At 41.7% G+C, this 24,180-nt stretch overlaps 1 protein-coding gene across 2 annotated transcripts; it reads right to left on the reverse strand.

The window, feature by feature from the left end:
• Positions 1-967: 967 nt before the first annotated feature.
• On the reverse strand, positions 968-21,894 carry sulf2b (sulfatase 2b). Of its 2 annotated transcripts, XM_030768445.1 has the most exons (20): positions 21,732-21,894; positions 19,261-19,500; positions 17,234-17,385; positions 16,494-16,663; positions 11,832-11,982; positions 11,487-11,662; positions 9,483-9,611; positions 8,020-8,076; positions 7,676-7,802; positions 6,515-6,725; positions 6,005-6,233; positions 5,644-5,740; positions 5,334-5,428; positions 4,786-4,848; positions 4,506-4,675; positions 4,136-4,278; positions 3,901-4,024; positions 2,686-2,719; positions 1,752-1,805; positions 968-1,080 (listed from the first exon to the last, which is right to left on the reverse strand). In XM_030768445.1, exons 1-20 carry the CDS (start codon positions 21,892-21,894, stop codon positions 1,050-1,052), a joined length of 2,616 nt encoding a protein of 871 aa, XP_030624305.1. In that variant the 3' UTR covers positions 968-1,049. The 2 variants fall into 2 exon arrangements, with proteins under 2 accessions (XP_030624305.1, XP_030624306.1); XM_030768446.1 differs by lacking the exon at positions 1,752-1,805.
• Positions 21,895-24,180: the final 2,286 nt, after the last annotated feature.

Raw genomic sequence — 24,180 nt, forward strand, 5'->3', positions numbered from 1 at the left:
AATTAAAAAAAGAAAGAAACATAGAAAACAAACCCAAAGTTAAATTTCTTCCAAAGTCAAAACAATATAATGTGCTCTGTTCAAAGCCTAGTCGATCTCTTGTGTCGTTACAGTGTGAACGTTGCAGGGGGAAAGGGAAATATATTTCTGAAAGGAGACAAAAAGAGACACTTGGACACAGTTTTAGGGAAAACATCCAAGGACAGGCATCAATGGAGGAGGCAAAGCTATATAAAGAGGGAAAGAGACGAGAAGGACGGAGAGTTGAAATATACTGTGCTCTGCTTTCGTTTGTTTGAGTTCAAATCTGCACCTGCCCTGACTGTCTAGGTGCAGAATCTTTCTGTTACTCTCAGAACGAGGAAGAGGAGTGGAGAGAGGGATAACAAACGAAAGTCAGACGTGTGCTTTACCGGTAGCATCCTGCAGGAAGCCCCTGCAGTCACAATGGGCATGGCTGAATCCGTCTGGCTGTCCGTCTCTTGACAAAGTCCTCCTCCTCCTCCTCTTCTTCTTCCTCTTCTTCATCTCTCTCCTCTCTTGGTGTGTTATTGTGTCTATCCCCTTGAAGCTCAGTCAGGAGCTGAGAGGGGGCGTCAAACTCCCCGCTGCCCTCTCCTGGAGGGGCAGAAGAGACGGCGTCAGAGGGAGGGGAGGGGTGAGAGGAAAAAGGGGGGAGGTCCTGGTTAAGCCCTAAAGCATTTCTCAGAGCCTCCGCCCCTGCCTCCCTTAGCAACAGAGCAGGTGTGGCCAGAGTAGTCAGGTAAATGGCTGAAGCTGATTGGCTGGAAGATGAAACCAGGGTGTGACCTGCTCGTCCTCTCCCCTTCTGTCTCTCCCTAGGGTCCTGTTGCTTATCATTGCTAAGCAACGTGAACATTCTGTCCACAGTGCGGGTGAAATGTGTCCAGTCCTCCTGACTGAGGGTGAAGTTGTGTTGGAGATCGTAGGCGTGCTTGTCAAGTATGTACAAAGGTTCAAGTTCTGACCAGTTCCTTGGCCTGGGAGACGAGGCCTCTTCATCTTCCAGGTCTGACTTCTCCTCGGGATTATCCCTCCCATCCTTCCCAAATCTGTCCTCTGGATACACAAACACACACATGCACACATATAAACACACACACACACACACACACACACACACACACACACACACACACACACGCACACACAGAATACGAAAGATTGTTGAAAATTGGATAAACCTATGGTTCTAAAAACATTCAAGTGGCTGAGAAAGTAAGCTGCTCCATCTAGATTAGATCTGGATTTGTTTGTATGGACATGTTTGATGGTTTGATGTTTGAGGATTCATGTTGGACAAATATCACAAAACAAGCAGATTAAAGGGAAGGGGGTGAGGATTATGACAGAATGAATCAAATCGGTGAAGCATAAAGGAGCTGATAGTCCCGTTTCATTGAAAATCATTTGAACTATCTTTACTGGTGGTCAGGGCAGGGGGTTGTGAGGTGTGGTATGATTTCTGCCCTCCAGTTGTGAGAAAGAGAATAGTATGAGTTGACCAGCGAACAGCCCAGATAAAACAGGCTTCATGCAGGAACCAGGGAGACAGACAGACAGACAGACAGACAAGGTCTCTTTCAGACAAAAAGCCGAGCAAACTGAAAACAGAAGAGAAGGAAGAAAAATATGGAGAGAGCAAGAGAAAAAAAAGAGGAGTGTTAGAAGAGATAGTGGCTTGAAGGCATCGTGTCTCTTAGACCAGGGCATTGGAATTCCAAACTCACAGCGATTTGGAGACAGGCTTCTTCATTTTAGGCCACTTTCGACGATGAAACAGCCTGATATACAAGCAACAATAATACAGAATGTTACCCCGTTCAGCTTAGGCAAGAGAGAACCGCACCCAGAATTCTCCCACACAGACACATTCAAAGCACCCAGAACTAACAGCAGACATGCAGGATGCAGGAAAGAGAGAGAGAGAGAGAGAGAGGGCATGAGTGCTACCATGACCCTCTAAGGGGCGTAATAATTGAAGGAGAGGACATTTAAAAAGTCTTAAGGCAATAAACAGAAGGAAAGATTGCTTTCATTAGCAGCCCACAGACTCCACCCCTTCACTGTTACATGCATTTTGTTTGTGGTCCGGCAGTAAACCCCTTTTCAGTGGAGAAAAGGAAACATCCGAATACATTTTGTGTTGTCTAAACCAATATTTGCTAATATGTCTTCACTACAAATATGCTGAACCAGATAAATGGTGGGAATACGTGTCATATATTCCAACCAGTTGAATACTCATAGTAATGTCATATTTTGCATTATTTAAATATGTAATAGCATGTATCACACTATACAGCGACTGAATTGGCAATCATAGTTCGTGCTGTGAGGAGCACTAAAAAAACAGGAGCTAGGAAAATGACATTGCCATTTTACACTCATGTAAGTTTCCATAGCTTCCTTTATGACATCACTGTCCTCTCCTTCATTTTATTCTCCTAGAGCTGAACTGTATGCTGTCAATATCTACTGATGTGTCGTTTGTCAAAGAAACCAATATCTACTTCATACAAAATACATACCTATCTGCTAAGTGTGAAGTATAGAATGTCTTAGGAAGTGTTCAGTATTAATAATTTATTCTGAATATAAGTAATATAAATGCTAAAATTATAGCTAAGTGAGGTAAGGTTAATATTTAATTGACAAAGATACCTGTATTCATCAAAGCTGCTTCGTTCTTTACCTCCTGAAGAAAAGACAATATCATTGGTTAGAGAAAATAAGAACAGTCACAAAACCTTTAAATTAGCCTGAATAGTCTGCTACAAACATGGTAGACCAGACACACAGACCTAAAGCCTTGATGTGGAACATGAAGGCATTTCACCAATAGGAGAAGTATAAATAAGGTTTTGTCATATGACCAGCATACATGCACATACTGGCTACCAGCAGGTACCTCAGGAATGCACTGAACCTTGATTATTAAAAAAAAGTTAATAAACTTATCTCTGTTAAGTAAGACTCAATTTATGATTCATTTTAACACACATTAAAATAACATAATCTTAACATTAAAGCTATTACTTCAGTGGTATTCCCCAAGTATAAATATTCATGTACATTACTTGTACTACTTAATGTACTAACATATATATGTGTGTGTGTATATATATATATATATATATAGCAGAACTTCTGCATTACACAAGTAATTCCTTTTTGAGTTCTTAAACTTTTTCTTGAGCTCAGTTTTTTTTTTTAAAATATCATATCCCTGACTCCACAACATGCTGTGCCACTGTAAAAAGTAACGAGGTACTGTGGTTAACTGTGGTTAACTGTGGTTATCTGTGCCTTCTCTGGGCCCTGGAGGTAAAACATGTGACATAAGGCCACAGACCTTTAGGACTAGCCTTGGCCTGATGTACAAATTGAGAAATCTCAACTCATAAGAAGTTATATTTAAGGTAATGTTTAGGCTAATGACAAACAAGGATTTGAAATCCGAATGATCAAATGTCACTATTTAGTATAAAACTAAAGACTCCTATGAGTTCACATCCTGTGTGTCCACACAGAGGCATATAGTATCATATAATATCAGATAATATCATATCTGGAACAGCATGGCGGGACATGGCAGCTTCTGCTTGAATAAAATATAAAAGACAGAGAAGCAAGGCAGGGCCAGGCGAAGATGAGGATGAAGAAAGATGTCAAACATTATTGCCCAGACGCAGTGAGGGGTGTGTCCATGTGGAAAAATATGTTTATCTGTGTGCGTTTATGTGTATGTTTGAAACATGGTCTGTGAGCGTCTCTATACAAATGAGTCAGTGATAGTGTATTGCATGTATCTGTGTGTATGCATGTGGATATGTGTGTGTGTGTCTCTGTGTGTGTGTGTGTATGTCCGTTTCTCACCAATCTCTAGGTTGCGTGTACGAGGATTACACTGCTTATGTCCCTTACAGCCACGAAGCTCCATCAGCTGAACGTGGAGCTGATTCAGGACATGTCGATCCAGAGTATTCACTGCATTCATTAACTATGGACAGAGAGAGAGAGAGAGAGAGAGAGAGAGAGGTAATGACAGACTGTGTCGACTGTAATTATGATATTTGAGATGATGTAGGAGAACAGGAGACAGAGAACTGACCTGATAAGGATCTGTGTTGACATCAAAGTACTCAAGGAAGCCCGTAGCAAACTCACAGAACAGGAAGTTGTGCGTTTCATTAATGGTCCTCATACACCAGTATGTGTTGTTGTTGGCATTGGTGCATGCACAAAATGGTCCCACTGGAAACAAGTGCATAGAGCAGAGGATTAGAGATTACGGGGTGGGGGTCATTAATCAAATAAGCATTTGTGTCTGTGTTTGTGTAATTGCATAATACTGATTCTGAAGAGGGCAGCTAGTGTTGCTGTTATGTGTGTGTGTTTTTGTGCTTGTGTCGTCTAGAAAGAGAGTGTTTGCAAGTGTTGGTTACTGTTGTTGGTGTTGTGTGCGTGCGTGTGTGTCATACTAGTCCAGAAAGGGGCAGTCTGCCAGTGCTGGTTGTCATGGGTGAAGCAGGTGAGTCCAGGCATGCTACAGGTGTCATTGTTCCTGATTCGTTTCAACAACTTCCTCAACTTCTTCCTCCTCTTCTGCTCCAGCAGCAACCACTGTTTCTTATCCTTTTCTGTCCCTTTCCTACAAACACACAGAAATTACATATACACACCCCCATATACATGAACACACAAACACACACATGCATTGTTTTTGCATTGTTTTAGGAAACATTAAAATCAGTGTTATACCTGAATGGATGAATACTGCCTGTTTTGTATTTCCTGAGTTTACTCTTGAACTTGGATTTATATCTGAAATAGAGGATATTTATACAGACGATTAACAGCCAAATACAACATGACTGTCTTACACGGTCCTGCCAAAAATATGTAATTAAAGCACTATTTAGGTAAAGTTGAACCAGATCATGTTTTTCAATAAGAGTCACACATAAAAGTTATTCACTCAGATATCATTATCTAAATTACATTCAGTGAACTAGTGTGATCTGATCTGATCAGAAAATAAACTGGCACAAACTGAACTGCACTGCTATGACCTGAATGAAATCCAAATGAACTGATCTGAATCAAACAGATATGACCCATACTGATTCCCATACACTTGGACTAAACCAATAAACCTGAATCAAACAGATATGACCCATACTGATTCTAATACACTTGGACTAAACCAAAAAAAAAGTTGAATAAAGTTAATCTGAATTCACTCTGTCTGATTCAGACTAATGTGACTAACTCTGAACTGAATGTGAATTGGCCACTCTCACACGTACATGTATTTATTACAGTCACACTCCTCTGGCCGAGCCTTCTTTAGGTGACCTCTGACCTCTCTCAGGTTCTTAATCTTCGTCTGTAAAGTTTCAATCTACAGAAGGAGAGAGGTACATTTCTCATTTACCTCAGCACATACTTAACAGGTAACTTACAGAAAATCTGTGAAAGAAACTTACAGATGATTACAGTCAATGAAAATGATTAATCATGAATTAAATTATTATGAGAAAAGCTGTGCTGAATGTGACTAGATCTGTAATGCTGTGAGCCCTTAAGAGAGGAGATGTGATGCTGTGTATAATGTACCTCATGATCTATGTGCAGTTTGTGGTCTTTCCATGCCTGCAGTGACTTGTACAGCCCAACATCACATTTCACTGTGTCATTGGCCAGAATGGAACACCTGGGAACACCACATATACAGACACTGGATACTGGAAGTCTGTATTGGATATATTCTGCATGAACTCCATATGGACACACTCTCTGTCTCTTGGTTATACATAAATATAGATGTGTGTATAGATTTTGATAAAAAGTATGTTGAACATGTATTCTCACGTTAACTCCCCCCCCCCTTCTTCTCTTTCATTTTGTCTCACACACACAGACACACACACACACACTGCTCATACTACTAAACACACATTCACATACACTGTCTTACCTGTGTGTGACTTTAATTGAAGGGGGCACTAGGAGACTGTTGCTGGTTTGGGGACTGACAGTCACTCCAACCCCACTGGCCTCCTCCTCTTCCTCAGTCTGGCTCCGGTTCCTGGGAGCCAGGGGTTGGAATCCATTATCTAAATCCACTGCATATAAGTCTCCTCCCATTTCCATGGAAACGGCACGGGTATAGCGGTTTCTGGAGTAGCTCTTCAGAGCCTTCAGTTCTGTCAAAGGAGAAGATGCATTAATATTCTCCATCCACCAGAGGGCAGCAGATCAGTGGAGGACAGAGCCTTGTTGAATTCTGTGTGTGTGTGTGTGTGTGTGTGTGTGTGTGTGTGTGTGTGACAGCGTATGTCGCACTGCTGGACGGGATTTAAGAGTGTGTCCTGAGGCAACTGTGAGCCCTTTTTGCGTTATGTTTCTAAAATTGTCCCCACAGGATGGTTTATGACCGGAAGAGTTTGTGTGTGTGTGTGTGTGTGTGTGTGTATTATCCACTCACTCTTTTTAGTCAGTAGTTTTTTGTTCTTCAGGGCAGTGAGTCTGTAGTTGTGCAGGTCACAGTTACAGGAAACACGGGTGGAGTCGGTGTTACGCTGGTAGAGTTGAGCTTTAGAGCTGGGCACAGGCTGTCGTGCTGTAGACAGACTGGCCATTCCCTTACACTTATATAACCTCAGCTTCCCTGTAGAGTCCTCCACACATTGCCACTTCTACAGAGAGAGGAAGGGATGGGGGGGAAAGTGAGACAGGTAGAGAGAGGGTAAGAGAGAAAAGGAGAGAAATTGTGTGTTTACTAAACAGTAAAAGCAAGTGCCTCTTCTGCCATTTACACTGTCTCTCATCTTTAATTAACACAGCATGCCAAATTTCCCCTTTAAGAGACCCTCTAATTAAGAAGCAGAGCTCTAGTCAGTTTGTTCGTTTGTGTCAGGTGATTAGGAAGATGAGGAAAACGAACAGAGAAGAGTAATGGAGGAGAGAGCTTTTTAGCTCCAGTAAAGAGATACAAGAGAATACAGCAGCTCAGACTTAGTCCGACTTCCGTGTTTCTGACTGAGAATTTCAGAATGAATAAGTAGTTTACCATACAAAGTCTGGATTAAAAGCGGTATTAGTAGGCTAAGAGACTAAAAAAGAAGTCATTCGACATTGACAGTAAAAGCTCTGTGGTCTTTCTGTAGATACAAGTTAAGCTTATAGTATTAATCCTATTCTCCAGTTTAGTCTCCACGGAGACTCTGTGAGGTGTTCTTTACACGTTCTGAAAGAATCAACTTTATCAGCCAGTTCTATGGTTTGTCTCATGGAAATACTGCCAGATGATATTTCTTGCATGATTTAAATAAGAAAAAGAGACACAGATGATCAAAAGAGAAGGTGTGAGCATGAAGAGAAAGACAGAGGGGATGAAATGAGGGAAAAGCATCTGATTGCTTGCCAGTCCCAGACGGTCAGTTTTACAGACAGGGTGTGTGTGTGTCTGTGTGTGTGTTTCAGGTATGTTTGATCTGTCAGCTCACAACTGTCACTTTGTCCTAGCTTCCCTCATTAACCAGCAGCACACACACATACACACACCCACACACACACACATGCACGCACACACAAACACACGCACACACACGCACACACACGCAAATGAGCGTGCGCACACACACACCTGTCCGATCTGTTCACAGGGTGTCTGGTACTCCGCGCGTTGGCACAGATCTTTCACCCGCTGATATTTAGGCAGGAAGTTCTCCTGAGCTACCTCCTTTCCATCATTCACCTTGTGGAGAAGTTTTCTGTGAAGAAGAAGAAAAAGAAGAAAAAGAAGAATTAGAAGAAGAAGAACAAAAGGAAGAAATAGAAGAGGAAGAAAGAAGACAATATCTTACCACCCCAAAGTTCTGTCATCTCTCTAATTTGTCTATTTGTTTAATTATTCTCCTTAGTTGTAACAGAAGAAAGACCAAGAGAGAAAAACAGACACACACTTATTTTTTTAGCTGACTCACTCACCCTCTTTCCACCAGGAAGGAGTCCCTCCACACTTTCCCCTTCTTGTTGAACTGGAACCTGGGATTAAGAGAAACGACAAATATCGATCACTCTGCTCTGCTATCGATTGGGAGCAAACGCCACTACAGCTCATCCCCAAAATGAGAGCAGTGAGGAGCACTCCCAGCAGACTGACCCCAAAGCATGAGAAACGCAAGAGGTTCAGCTACAGACTGAAAATGGGAGAGGAACTAAAAAAAAAAGAGAGAGAGAGAGAGAAAAAGAAAAAGGAGCCAGGCTCAGAGGTCAAATGAGCTCAGATGAGAAGAAAGGGAGATTGCAGATAAGGCTTTCTTTCTCTGAAATGGTTCTGATTGGGGCAAAAAAAAAAAAAACAGAATGAGAGAATGGAAGAACAGAGAAAACACTTCTGTGGCTTCTGACATTCTCTGCAGATATGAGCTATTGATCGATGCTCTGTCTATCTCTCTGATCTCGTATAAAGGAAGGGGGGAAGAAGGGTGGAAGACAGAACGAGAGAGAGAGAGAGAGAGAGACCTGCAGGATACAGCTGCAGTACAGTCTTGTGATTATCACTGGGCTAATTTTTCTCTGCTGATGTTTTGTTTAACAACTTACACACAGGGCTGAACTCTTAACTGCAAATGAACGAGCAAATTATCCAAGAATAAAAGAAAAAATGCATTTCCGCTATATTTAAATCCTTTCACTTTCCTCGCTCCTTCATTCTCTCCATCAGTATCAGAAGACACACGATTTGTTATTTCCGAGAGGCATTGAGAAGAGCAAAAAAATATTGCTATCTTCTCTCTGTCAGTAATGAAAGCCACATCATGTCACGTGGAAGTGGATCGTGGCTTTGGAGTGTCTTTTCAGTGGCTGCCATGGTGACAGGGGGGCCTGAACTGGTCCTGTGTGGGGCCACTGTTCTATGGTGAAGTATTAAGTATTCAGTGTAAATCAATGACATCTTTCAAACTTCTTTAAAAGGTATTGAGTACTTAAGTACATGTAGATAGAGGTAAAGTATGAATTGTCCTTCAAGTTAACATTAAGGGAGCCTACAGTGCATCATAAATGCAAATGTCATCAGTCATCAAAAGATAATGGAAATGAGAGTGCAGTATTAATGGAAATGACATCATAACTTTAACTTTAAGCGCACAAGCCATTAAAAGAGTACTTAGGCTGAAAGTCGTTTCATTTAAATGAGTCTGATGTGCTTCATTATTACCTCTTCATAACCAGTAAAAGCACAGACACTGTTATTAGATATGTAGTTGGTATGTATATTTGTACGAGAGCATGCCAGTGACATGAATCTAAGAAGAGTGTTAATCTAGGCAGAGGTCAGGCACACACATCCATTATAATCATGTTAACCTATCGAAAACACCTCTGACATGCTACAGTAAACACTAGGTCTGAAATGTGCCTAGGTGGAGTGTGTGTGTGTGTTCTACCTGTTCATCAGTCGGTCTGTGTCTAGGAGTTTGAGGATGGATTTGCCATCCATGTCGGGCGGAATGTCCAGTCCGGCGATGTCCAGGATGGTGGGTGCCAGGTCGATATTCAGCACGATATGTGGGTTGCTATGGAAACAGAGGGGAGTCACCGGACACGGCGGTTATGGGAAGTAGGCAGGTATCTGGAGAATGGAAGGATGAGAGAGACGAAGATGGTGGACAGAGGTTGTTTGGAGAGAGAAGAACTTTGAGAGATGCTTTTTTAAACATAGAGAGAAAGGGCAAAAACAAAAGAGAGGGAGCAAAAGAGAGAAAGAAAGAGAAGAGGAAAGGGAGACAGAGACAGGTTGCGCTCCAGAGGAATGAAAACTTGAATGGCAAGTATGAATGGACATGCATAGAGCTGGAGTCACAGATCTGAATGTTTGTTTCTGAATGGTCCGCTTCCATCAGACAGGCAACCACAGATAGCTTCGTGTGTTAAAAACAGGAGTGTAGGTTAAGGCTAAAGTGCCAATAGGTAGCTTTATTGCCTCTACTCCCACATGAGTGTGGCCTCTCTCCAGTCTCTCCCGTTTCTCTAGTCTCAGGGGAAAGGGCTGCCACACTGATTGATTCTCAGAGGAGGAAAATTCACAACAACACTCACCTGCTGACTTGAAAGCAATGGCACAGTGCCTCTTAATCACACACACAAACACTCAAGACACACACACACACACACACACACAGAAATAGACCATTCCAACGCAGTCTCTCTTATGCCTCTTCCATTTTTTCAACCATCTGTAATCGTGTTCTGTCCTTCATCTCCATCTCCGACTCAACTGTTTCTCTTTTCATCCGTCAGCTCTGTTAGCCCGTACTCTCTACCTCTCTCTCTCACTTACACACACACACACACACACACACACATACAAACCCTTACAGATACCCAAGCTGCAGATCTCATGATCTGTGTATGAGAGGGTTTTGCTTTGGGTCTAATCAGCTTTTCTGGGAATCAGTGAGAATAGAGAGCAGAGCAGAGTGGTAAACAAGGCTAAAGGCTAAAGCCAGTGAACTCCCAGTCAGCTCAGTCTGATAAATGTCTGAGAATACTGGTCACAAAACACAGTATGAGCTGTACACTTGACATCATTTCAAAACAATCAGTTAAAATAAAAATTTTTTTAAAAATGAGGCAGTCAATTACTAGTTAAAAGTAACAGCAATCCAAAATTTCCATGAAGAGAACTTAAAACACAAAACTAGTTATATTTTATCCAAAAAAACTAAATTGGTTGATAAAAATTATACCTTAACACATTTAAGTATGTTTATTTACAGAGTGAGTGCAGTGCAACTATGTGTGTGTAATAACTGTGTATGATAGTGTATTTGTCTACTATTGAAAATATACACAATTATTGTCAAAGTGCTGTATTCTGGCAGGCAAAGGTAGTGAGACAAAAATGTCATTAATTAAACGCTCTTTCAGAGCCCGTACTGCTGTTACAGACTCTTCGATACTCTAAATATGGAAATGTATCTCTTCATCTTATTTCCGTATTTCCGTATCTTCTTTTTAAATCCCCCTCTTTAATCTCTCCATTTCTGTCATTGAAAAACCATGTCATTTCCTCCTTCTAGTCCCTCCAGAGATTAGATATAATAAAACTCAGACACACACACAGGGCTTTTTTTACTTTAAAGAGGGCTATTAAACCAAAATACACACACTTACAGGCACACAGTCGGGACTTTCTATTGGATTCCATGTTACTGTAATTCACAATGTCCATATTCATATGCCTAACCGTGACCCCACCTATAACCTCAAAGCATTTTGTTGCTTTGGTTTTAACAGTATATTTGTGTGAAAAGAACTGCAACTTGTGAGGTCATACAAAATGTCCCTAAAGAGACCAATGCATAAGAACAGGTTGTCCCACTGATGAGAATAGGTTGTCCCTATGAATGTGATGAGAATGAAAAACATGCACACAGACAGACACTTACATGGTCCCTGCCTCCACATTGGGTCCTCGTATATAGAAGGGCACACGGATGTCAAACTCATATGGCATTGATTTTCCCTTCACCAGGCCAAACTGACCAATGTGGTAGCCGTGGTCAGCTGTGTAGATGATATAGGTGTTGTCCAGTTCCCCAGTGTCCACAAGCATGTTATACACCTACAGCAATAATACAAACACATACACACACACCCAAGTCAAAACTACTGACTGGAATTAAGAATTAAAGCATCCATATGCATTATGTGTTTGTGCATGTATGTGTGTGTGTGTGTGTGTATGTGTGTGGTGTGTGTGTGTGTGTGTGTGTTTCACACCCTGTACCTACCTTTTCCACACTGTCATCTACAGACAGAAGAGTTTGCAGTCTCTTTCTCTGCAGCATGTTGGTAAACTCCATGTGAATAGGCTTCATAGCACCAGTGTAACGCATTATCCAGTGTTTATCTGGGTTAGGGGCGTAGTTGTAACTGGGAGTACTGGGAAGGCAGAGAGAGAGTGGCTGGGTTAAATATCTAGGAGCATAATGATTAGGGTAAAGACTATCAAAACTCATCCTAAGAAAACCAAATGAGGGAAAGGATAATACTGCCATGATGGAGACAATGGTAGTCAACAGAATGTTCAATTACACTGAAATCAGTGGATGCTTTGGTGGTCACTTCTTTTATAATCACAGATAGACCTCACCTTTAACTACAGTGCCCCCTAGAATATATTCACACGGAAAACTCAGACCAAAAACAAAATAAATAGAAGAACTTTTCAAAAAATGTAAATAAAAAGTTCTGAAGTTCTACAAGAGGAATCTGCTCCACTGGAGGGAAAAATCTGAGCCAACTTCATTGTAACTCTCTAACAAGTCCCATGTACAGTTGCCAAGCCATGTATGACGTTACTGTCCTCTCCTTGATTTGATTCTCATGATCAGTGATGCAAACAGAAAGAGAAAGAGATGCTAACAGAATTATTGGTAAAATCACCACAGTGGCTGATCTAGGAATGTTGAGTTTCAAAGGCTCAGTAAGGCAAAGGTGCAAAAGGAACACATAACAAATGTATGTGAACACACACATCCACCCACACTCACACACGCCCCCCCACACACAAACGCACCCACACATCCACCCGCCGGCCCACCCACACACACACACACACACACACACACACACATACACACACGCACACACACACACGCACACACACACACACACACACACACGCACCCACCCACCCACCTACACACACACACACACACACCCACATACATATTTTATTCTGTGCAGTGTCTGTTGTCCATGTGTTCATACTACTCACGTCAGGAAAGAACTCTCTCTCTCACTCTCTGTCTGTCTGTCTCCCTCTCTCTCTCCCCTCCTATGTCATCACTCCCTGTCCTCTTTTTCTTTCTCTTTTTCTTTCATCTCGCCCCCAAAGCAGGGAAAAAATGACATTCACAGCAGGATTAACTGTCGGTATGTAGCAGTAATGGATGTTTTACAGTTAATAGCAGACAGAAGGGGATGGAACAGCTTGAGTCTTACTTTACTTGAAAGAGGGCTATTAAACTAACACATACACATAAGTGTGTTTGCACGCACACATACACACACACACACACACAGGTCTTCATTTTAAGGCTGTGATTAAAAGCACTATCCTCAGTGTTTATGACTTGAAACCCTCTTGAAGGAAAAATCAATCTTTGGATCCCTGTGCATTGTGTACACTGATTAGTATATATTGCCTGGTTTTGATTTTTTATTGAAATTTCTACCCTTCCTATTACTCTTTCAGTTTTTCTTTCTGTCTTTCCCAGTTCTCAGTATTACTTTCTAACACTCATCAATTTGCTCGATTGCATTTAATCCACTCAATCCTACATGATCTTCTCTCTGCCCCTCTCTGCCTGTCTTTCTACTCATCAAGCCTACTCTCTACCTCCATCAATTTTTCGAGGCTCCAGCTGCTACAGCTCCTGTAAGCTCATCTCCGTTTAACGGAGGAAAATGGGATGGTTGGTACAGGCCCAAGGCCAGTCCCTCGTTTTTCCCAGGCAATCTCTTTTTCATTATTCTCTCCATCACAGGAGGAGAGGAGATGATGAAAGAGGTGAAGGAGGATCATGCTGGGAAGGAAACAAGGGATTTTTCACACTTAAGAATGACACAAGGAACCAGAGAAAGAGAATCAGTTCTCTCTCTCTCTCTGCGCGGGACCACAGCTGAATTCTGAAGAAAGCTTTTACAGAGTAGATTTTAGAAAATGGAAGTAAAGAGAGGTTACATAAATGAAAGTGTCTGAAAAGTGTTGGGGAGTAGACTAAAATGAGTTTTTTATTGAGGGTCAAATACTAAAGGGGAGAGGAAAAAATAGAGAGAATTTCATGCTTTTGGACGGTCACTAGGAGCAGACAGGAGAGAGCTGGAAGGTATAGAACAGATTAGTGATAGAAGAGATTTCATGAATACTTTATGGATGATTAGTCTGAATGTAGACTGACCTTGGTGCATTCTGAAGGAAAAGATGTTCTGTATGATTCTATAGGAAGTCAGAGAACTGACGTTCACAATGATATATGCTTTTTTCCCCAGTTAATTCCCCTGTGTGGGCTGTCAACAATGAGTAGGAGAGAGTGTATGCGAAGAGAGAGAAGGGATGCATCTGGTACACGATAAAAGCACAACAATGAAAAGATAAGAGTTTGGGCATAGGGTGGGATTCTGGGTTGGAAAAGGACGACAGATTTTGAGGTAGAATGACAATAAAAGCACTTAACATGATGAGCTCTGACAAGGACTTATGGTAATTACAGCTGTGACAATATGAGAGCTTCTATTTTGAGATTAACACACACACACACACACACACACACACACACACACACAAACCACACAGACATACACACACAGTCACAGTCACGTCTTTCATGCATTCTCGCTCCCTCATTGCTAGTGACTGTAATGGATATTTGACAGTTATAAGAGGAGAAAAGTGGTGTTTTGTATTTTATTGTTGTATTGCCTTATTTCGTGGTGGCTAGAAAGACACAAACACAAAGACATAAACAAACACACACACACACACACACACACACGCACACACATACACATACACACACACACTTATTTCAAATCCTCTTTTCATGATTGTCTTTTTTCAACATGAAAGACATGACAAATAACCTACATTATGATCTTTGCACCCACAATCTCTCTTTCTCTGTTTAATTGCCTGTATGTGCTATTAACAGATGCGGCTCCTCTCTGTCTGTTCATTGTGTCAACTCCACCCTATTAAATGCAAACAGCAGCACAGATGTGACACCACACACCAGCAGAGAGTAAGAGATGCCATGCAATTTTACACAGAGAGAGAGGGGGGGCAGAGAGAGAAAGAAAGGGACAAAACAAGCCACAAAGGGAGGGAAAGAGAGAGAGATTGAGGGATGGGGGAGAGAAAAAGAGATAGAGATAGAGATAGAGATAGAGATAGAGAGAGAGAGAGAGAGAGAGAGAGAGAGAGATAGAGAATGAGAGAGAGAGACAGAGAGAGAGAGAGAGAGAGAGAGAGAGAGAGAAAGAGAGCGTTATCATCATGCTCTTGGACATGACATGTACATCACAAGCTTCATTTGCTCTCTGCCCACTGACTCTTACAGAAGTGTGTGTGCCTGTGTGTGTATGTGTATTAGACAGATGGGGGAATTGCTCTGACTGACGGGAACAAGCTGGTGAAGATACTGCTGAGCTGAACAATCCTCTAAAGAGGAACAGCTGTTGGACCTAAGGGAGCTGCTAAAATGTAGATACCTTTGAAAGGGAACAACACATAGATCTGAGGCAGAGCTGGAACACACAGAGAGAACTACTGTTGGACCTTTGGGAGTATTAGACTGTAGAAGTCCTTTGAGAAGAACAATGTTTAGACCCAAAGGAGAGTGTAAATTTAAAAAAAAAAAAAGTGGAAGAAAAAGTGGAAAACGGTTTGCAGTGGGGGGTTGAAGGCCTGTGGTGCATGATGGAGAGAAAATGAGAAGAGGTGGAGAAAGAGAGAGAGAAAGAGAGAGAGGTGCAGAAAAAGGTTGAGATTATGGTGCAGGGTGAGGTTATGAGGGGATTTATGACGTAAAGTCAGCCAACTCAAAAGCAAAAACAACAGCAACACAAACTGATGGGATTTAAACTGCAGAGCAGAGCTGCTCTCAACGGGACAGGAGGGGAAAAACTGTGTGTTTGTGTGTGTGGGTGTGTGTGTATATCCCTGCAGCACAAACCCTCAGCTCTTTGTCCCCTTTAGCAGTGGGATTATCAGAACTGGGCAACACAGCAAATGTACAGGCGTACTCTGCAGCAAGATGAGAGAGAAAGAAAGAAAAACAGAGCGAGGTGGAGGCTGGGAGAGAGAGAGAGTGTTAGAGAGAGAGACGGAGAGAGAGAAAGCGAAGGGGAGAAAACTGGCCCCAGCTGGAGAGCAATTAGCATGGGAGCAGAAGAGAGGAGACATCTGACAACAGCAAGGAGAGTGACTGCTCCTCTGTCAACAACTGCCAAACAGCAAAGGGAGGGAGAGAGAGTGTGAGAGAGTGTGCGTGAGAGAGAGCAAAAGAGACAGAGAGCAAGCAAGGGAGAGAAAAAAGAGCATGAAAAGAGATGCGACACCTAGTCGGTGTAGTTCTGCCGAACTCTTAAGTGAGGTTAGTCTTGTATAAACAGGAAATCTTCCTCAAACGCTTCCCCTCTGTTGGTGACAGCGTCAGTCTTAAGACAGATGTGACAGTATGTCACATGTGCCATGATGCATTAGTCTGTAGCTAAGGTGCGGTTCTGCGTACAAGAATATTCCGGAAACTTCTGCATGTGATGCTGCATGGCATGACGTGACTTTTGCGGTAACTTGCAGTAACTGTGTTACATTAGTAACTGTTTTAAAAGAGACCGTGGTCACTTGCATGCATTGTGCTGTGATTGACAGTGCTGAGCTAACTCACATATGCTGAGATGCGTTGGGGAAAGCTGTGGTGTACTGCGGCGCTGCATCCTCCGGCCCATGGGGGGCAGCGTGACTGATGACCATCATGACCGGACGATGAGGGTAGATCCTTTTAGACATGCGAAAATAACTTATGCTGTCGTTAGTGATGAGATCTGTCAGGTAGTCCTACAGAAAGAGGGAGAGAGAGAGAGAGAGAAGAAAAGAGGTCATGCACTCTAACATGTATTCAAGCTACACATGCACGCAGACACACATGCACACGCACGCGCACGCACACGCACACACACACACGCACGCATGCACACACACACACACACACACTCCAGATCAACACATCTACACAGAAACTTCAGCAGGCAGAAAGCTGCAGTGCTCAAGTCAGAGTCTTTCAGAGGGAGACCTGACAGAGGGCAAAGTTATAACCACAGCCTTCTCAAGAATGGTGACTAGGACTAATGGGAGGATGGATGTGCTTGTGTGTGGCTGAGGGGTGACATTTGACATTAAAGACTTAAGCAAGAGTCATCTAAATAGGTGATGAGGAGGAGTGTAGCAGATAGAGAGATGTATGGTAAAAGCGTTTGACAAGTCTGACAAAAAAAAACCCTCCAAAAAACAAGAGATGATGGTATGAAGATGGAGGAGGACAAGCGGAAAAAGACTTACAGGAAAGACAGAGGAAAAAATAGACAACAACACATTCACACCATCACACACACACACACACACACATACCTTGGAATAATCGTAGCCATGTTTCTCTCTAACTCCATTCCTGCAGATTGTGTAGTTGTAGAAACGAGAGTTTTTCACCATGCCCACCCACTCCTTCCATCCAGGTGGTACATACGACCCATTATACTCATTGAGATACTTTCCAAAGAAGGCTAACAGAGAGACAAGTGAGAATGACTATTCAGAATGAGACACACAGACACAACTTCTCACTGAGTCAGCTCATTTTCCTGCCTGAAAACCGGAACACAGCACAGCACAATGATTTCAGCAGATATTAGGGGTCAGGGACTCTGCATGTGTGTGTGTGTGTGTCTGAGAGAGAGAGAGAGAGCTGTTCTACATTCTCTGATGTTAAGATACATTCTAAAAATGTGTGGTTGATATACATTTGTGTGTGTGTGTGCGCGCACGCATGCGCGCAGACATATATGTGTTCCTGTGAGTGTTTGTGGGTGTGTGTTTGTATTTAGGGATGTGCAGAGAGCCCAGTATTTGTATTTGTATCTGTATCTGCAGCAAAATTATTTGTAATTGTATTTGTATTCGAATTAAAGTGGAAATAGGCATAAGAATCCCGTTTTGTTTTTATTACATTTCTAATTTGAGCATATTACAGTGTTAATATAAGTGTTCTTCAATAAACTATTATAATAATTATGAACACCTAAATATAATAGCCTATTGGTTTATGCTTTTCATAAACCCAGCAATAAACATAACCATACATCATTGAAAAGAAAATCATTTTGAAACTAACATTCAGTTCCTAAGCCATACTCAAACCAATAAACTAAACTCTAAACTAATAAATGCCTATGTGAACATTGTGAAACCCGCCACCACCTGCCCTAATGGACGCTGAAGAGACAGAATATAAACAAACTAAAAAAATCATTACAAATAAAAAGTGTTCTCTCTGGAATACCATTAACTACACTGCCAGAGCTAACGTAGGCTAATCTCCTCCTCCTGGTCAAAAAAACTCCGCCTCACATGTTGCAGGTCCTATGACAAAGTATTAGGGCCACATCGAGGAACAAAAAGAATTCTGAGATTTCGAGAATAAGGTTGTAACATTACGAGGATAAAGTTGTAATAACACGAGAATAAAGTTGTAATTTTAGGCTATGTGTTATTTTAGAGGGGAAATATCAGGGCAGTAGCCTGCCGCCTGTGTTAAAATGAGGAACGTGCAACATCTTTTGAAGTTATACTTTAGTATAAGTCTCTCAAATAATGAAAAATTTAATCTTTTGGCACATCAGTGCCACATTATCATAAGCATCAGGACTTTGAAAAGATTGTGCAAGAAACTGTGTCTATTCCGAAGAAAGAACCCCACAAACTTGGAGGACATTGCTATTCTTGTGACATTATGATTTTTTTCTCGTAAAATTACAAATTTATTCTCATAATATTACAACTTCTTTTCTTGAAATATTATGACTTTATTTTCGTAATATTATGACCTTATTCTTGAAATCTCAGATTTTTTTTTCCCCCTCAGTGTGGTCCTAATACTCTGTCATACCGGTCCAACAGGAAAACAAAAGACAACTAACGTTATAATAAACTACCTCAGAAAAACAGTGAAAGTAAAAAAAAAAAACCCTAATCAAAACAAAATAGTGGTGCAGTAATGCACTACGTTTTGCCTGTATTTTAATCAGGCTGCGCTGCTCCTTTTCAGTCTGTGCCCCCACTACACTCACAGTTATGAGGAACACAGTTATGGTTTCTTTTCTTCATGAAAACACCTAATTTTACAAATATTTGTACGAAATACATATTACTAAAAACCCACTATTTGTGCTTTGCCGAATACTGGGTTCGGATTTGGCTCCACCCCTAGTATGTATGTGTTTGTATGTGTTTGTATGTGTGTGTGTGTGTGTGTGCGTGTGTGTGTGTATGTGTCTGTGTTTGCACAGGGTCGTGTGTGTGTGTGTGTGTGTGTGTGTGTGTGTGTGTGTCTGTGTTTGCACAGGGTCGTGTGTGTGTGTGTCTGTGTGTGAGACACTGACCTGTCCTGTAACCTGTATTATTGAGATAGACTCCGAAGGTGCGGGGTTCATGTTGGGCCTGCCAGGATGGAGAGGAACAGTTCTCATTGTTGGTGTAGGTGTTGTGGTTGTGGGCATATTTGCCTGTCAGCATGGACGAGCGTGACGGACAGCACATGGGCGTGGTCACAAAGGCATTAGAGAAATGAGTCCCACCCTGCTCCATAATCTGCCGAGTCTTATTCATCGCCTGCATTGAACCTACACATACGCACACACACACACATGCACACACACACACACACACACAGAGAAATATTCCAAGTCAGATCAACAGCATAGCTGTTTGTGAATAATGATCGTGGACACACACGCGCGCGTGCGTGCGCTTGCATGCAAGCACACTCGCTCACATGTATAATCTGTTCTGGTAATTACACTGCTGAAAGAGAAGCAGCAGGATTCAGCCACAGACACATCAAACAAAGAGAATTAGAACAACCACACAAAGGCAGGTTAAAGACCAGCATTCAGTCATTCACACAGCAGAAATGTCTCACACACACAAAAGACACAGACGCAGACAGACACACACACACTAAATCAGGACAGGGTGGAGTTTGCAGAAACGGGAAGTCTGGCTCCTTTGGCCGTTTAAGAGTGTGTGTGTGTGTGTGTGTGTGTAAAGATTTTAAATCAGTGCTCCAAAGCCATAAACAAAAGGTCAAAGGCAGACAAGTGAACCTCTGGAGAACTTCACACACAAAGGTCAAAACGGATTTCTCAGATTATAACAGGAGAGCAGTCTCACACACAAATTCTCAGAGTGTTATGCCACTTTTAGAGGGAACATTTTAGGTGTGGAGGGCAGACAAAGCACTATAATGTTACCCCACTTGGCAAAAATGAGAGGAGAGGAGAGAGAGGAGAGAGGAGAAAATCAGGTGTTTTTGTCCATTCAATTTTTCATGCCTGCCTTTCGAGACTTCATATCCACCAAAGTGATGTTTACTCTGTAAATACTCTCCTGTAACTGCTCGTCTGTAAATATAGGCCTTGTCTGCTGCATATTTCATACTACTCAGCACTAAGAGTCTGCTCTGTCTTAGTAACAGAGTAGTAAAGATGCCCTCTGAAACTTCCTCATTACAGCTCTGTTAAGGAGTGTGAAAGAGGAACATCTGCTTTCTCTGTGAGCGAAAACAGCCAGAGTTCCTCTGTATCAGCTGTGAAACACAGGGATTATTCATCATCTGTGTGTTGTCACAGTGATGCAGGAACTCACTGCACTCCCACTGTTCACAATGGAGTAATTAGCTTTTTCCAGCTTGTCATTCACGTCAACAGCTTTTGAGGAGCACTAATCAAGCTCACCGAGCTCTCCTTCATTAGTGTGAGTGAAAAAGGTGGAGCATTGAGGGAGGTTTCTGATTAGAGATAACCATAAAAGTTTAAGTCGGATCAGTTAAGCTTAGTTCAATTGTGTTCAAATCAGAGAAGAGAAGAGAAGAGAAGAGAAGAGAAGAGAAGAGAAGAGAAGAGAAGAGAAGAGAAGAGAAGAGAGAGCAGAGCAGAACAGAAGAAATGTGTATACAGATCATCCCAAAAACAGTTGGGACTTTCCCCTTTAACCTCATCAGTGATACTTTAGTTCCATATCACACAACCAATGGCCAGCATTGTCCAGGCAGAAACAACTGTCTCCATACACACACTCACACACACACACACGCACACATCCAGTGACACAGAGGATCAGTGTTGACGTCTGATGTCCACTGTGATTGAGCCCTAGTCTAAGGGTTGTCTTTAAATGAAAACATCTGATGGGAATTCTGCTGTAAAATGTGTCTATAATTCTAAAATACCACACAAGTTCTCAAGCCAAAGTCAGAGAGTTGAGATTTAAGTGTTTTTTTTAAGAGGTGAATCTTCCATTAAATATCATAACTTGAATCAGTAAAAGTGTGTGTGTGTGTGTGTGTGTTATGCTCTTTGAGGCACTTATTCCAGATATTTTACATGGCTAATTAGAACACTCATTATATGTGTAGAATCAAAGACGACATGAGGCTGATAAAAGGTACAGATCCAGCTCTAGAGTGATGTGAGGGCTTGTGCAGACTGCAGGCTGCCATGTGTTTAAAGAACTGCAGACTGTGTGGTGAGGAGAGTGTTGAATGTTTTTTAACTTGTGTAGCTTGTATACTGTGGGGCTGTATTTTTTTTATTATTATTATTTGATTAAGTTGTGAAGTGATGAGATTGTTGTGAGTTTTGGGATTCGAGTAGGTTGTGTGTTTTTAGGATGCCTGAGTTTAATGAACATGGGTGTACCACACATAGTGAGCAGGGTATTCCATTTTTGTTTTTGTTTTTTTTGTTGTTGTTTTGATTTTTTGAGGGCATGCGTAATTTGGAATGCGTTGTTAAGTTTTTTAATTAATTTAAATTGTGTAGTATAAACTCAAAGTTAAGCGTCCGTGACTCACCGAGCTCAATGTCCTGGTCATCGGTGAGGATAAGGATGATATTGGGGCGAATATTTCTGCGGTCGCGCTGAAATCGAGGTTTCAGGCGCTGGCTGGTCTGGAAGACAGAGGCGTGGGTGACCGTTACAACCCCCACTAACACCAGAAGCCAACGACACGCCATGGCAAGTGCTTCGGCTGGTTCACGCTATGGTGACCTCACCTCACAGCACCTAAGGGAAAGATCAAAGGAAAGATATTAACATATTAAAATTAACAAGTAAATTTCATGAATTACTCTTCACTTTGGGAAAAAGTAGCCATACAGCCATTCGGGTTACTGATGTAAATCTGAGTCAAACACAATTCAGTTCACGCTATCAGAAGAAAGACTGTTAAATTTACAGGACTAGAAGCATGTAATATAGTCCCTTCTATCGCACCTCTTCATGAAACAGCATCAAAAGCAGCGTGACAGCACCGTCACTGCAGCATTAGTTACGCTCGAGTTATAAAAGTATTGCATATAATCCAGGGTAAATAATGCAGGACATTCAAAGCATCGAAATGAAGCGACCAGTTGTACCGGGAGCCAGAGTCTCAGCTGATTGCAGTAAAATAAATAAATAAATAAAAAATTCCAACTTCTCCCCTACTTTGCAAAGCTGACGATAAAAGAAACACTCGCTTCCCCATTTTCCACACTCCAAACCGCGTAGTATCGTCAAGCGATAAAATAACCCAGAACGTCAAAGCTCACCGCAGCCCTAGATGACTCACCTGCCTAGGAAGCACAGTTACGTTGCTTTCCTGTGAACCCATACGCACAGTCAGAGGGGTTTGACATAACTGCCAACTGGGGTGCGCCACCAGGCAGCACGCTACCGAGCATTTTGTTGGTTGCAGTATATACTCTTTAACACAGCCCAGAAAAAAAGGATTGACACGCAAGAGAATGTTTTTGCCATCTGTGCTGTCATTATGGAGACCTAAAATTTCTAGCTTCCCTGGTGATAAGTTTCACAAGTTAGGCAGAAGCTCTCGGTCTGGTCGTGAATGTATGCATGAGAAGCATGCGGATTCCCATTAAGCGGACCGTCGGTCAACCGCATACAGAGCTAACGTTACTGCTAATGTGAACAGTGCCAAAGTCTCATCTTCACGACGAACAAAGAGTTATTCTCACCGTGACAAATGTGGAAACACAGAAACACATTTAGTATATGAGAGCCCCCGTCACCCCCTGCCACACAAAGAAAGTATAGAAATTTACAAGACATTTACAAGTCTCATTCTGTAAACACGGCTGTTTTAAATGCCTGTAATTTTTTATTGACTTTGAGTCATTGATTGCTTTTGCCTCTCTCGTTAGCTGCAATGCATGCTTGACACACCTTGATCAGCTAAGAGCTTATTCAACAGACACACTACAAACATCACCAGCGCTGTATTAAACACATGATATAATCATGGTTAAGGAGAGAGAGAGAGAAAGGGAGCGAGAGGGCGAGAGACAGACAGACAGACAGACAGAGACACACAAAGACAGAGACATACAGAGAGTGATGAGCAAAAAGAAAAAAGAAACAGGACCTTGAACAAAGAGACGGGTGAATGAGAGACAGGGACAGAAAGTGTAACAGTGAGACTTTTATTTGAAGCTGAGAAAAAAGTGCTGCGAATTAAATTGAGAGAGAGAGAGAGAGAGAGAGAGAGAGAGAGAGAGAATAAAGACAAAGAGAGAGCTAGAGGAGACAGAGGGAGGTTTGAGGAGCGTGTGTAGAGGTCTGGGCAGAAGGTCAGTGAGTTGCTGTGGCCTGACAGTGATCAGTGAATAGGATTACAGAACTCTATTTGTGTCAGAGATGATTCAGTCTCTCAGAATGAACATCAGTGGTGCCATAGTAAATGCCCCAAACATTTCAGTCTGTGTGTGTGTGTGTCTGTGTTTGCATGTGTGTGTGAGTGACTGTCTGGCAGGGCATTGTCATTGCCTTTATCAAGTTGCTATATTATGAATGACAGATTCAAATATTCTTACATCCTTTACAAATATCCCACACAAATATCCTACCGTCACAGGCAATCTGCAAAGCAAGTTGTATCAAAACACTTGTCTGCTCTTGACAAATGTGGAAAGACTATCTCATACTGATTCTTATTAGATTCATAAATAATCGTGACTGGGATCATTTTTCTATTGCCTTATTAACTGCCAAATCTTTAACAATGAAAACCAAAGTATGCGCACATAAAAACACACATACCAGCTGTCACTGACAACAGTAACACTTCTAAAATTATCCTCAATTACCCAAATGTGTTCAACATAAAAACAATCAGTCATGAAAATATTTAAAGAAAGTATTTAAAAAATGTAGCTGTTAGTATAACACAAGGCCGTTAATTGAGGTTTTATCCTCTCTCATATATATATATATATATATATATATATATTTTTTTTTTTGGT

Source organism: Chanos chanos, chromosome 3 (genome assembly GCF_902362185.1).
Source record: "Chanos chanos chromosome 3, fChaCha1.1, whole genome shotgun sequence".
In the NCBI taxonomy this organism is placed as follows: Eukaryota; Metazoa; Chordata; class Actinopteri; order Gonorynchiformes; family Chanidae; genus Chanos; species Chanos chanos.

What these genes read in the sequence shown, in the direction of transcription:
- sulf2b (XM_030768445.1), bottom strand. Translation starts at nt 21,894, where the DNA reads ATGGCGTGTCGTTGGCTTCTGGTGTTAGTGGGGGTTGTAACGGTCACC. An exon ending in TGACCAGGACATTGAGCTCG is followed by an intron (nt 19,501 to 21,731) that starts GTGAGTCACGGA and finishes GCGTATGTGTAG; the next exon opens with GTTCAATGCAGGCGATGAAT. An exon ending in GGCAGTATTCATCCATTCAG is followed by an intron (nt 4,676 to 4,785) that starts GTATAACACTGA and finishes GTGTGTTTGTAG; the next exon opens with GAAAGGGACAGAAAAGGATA.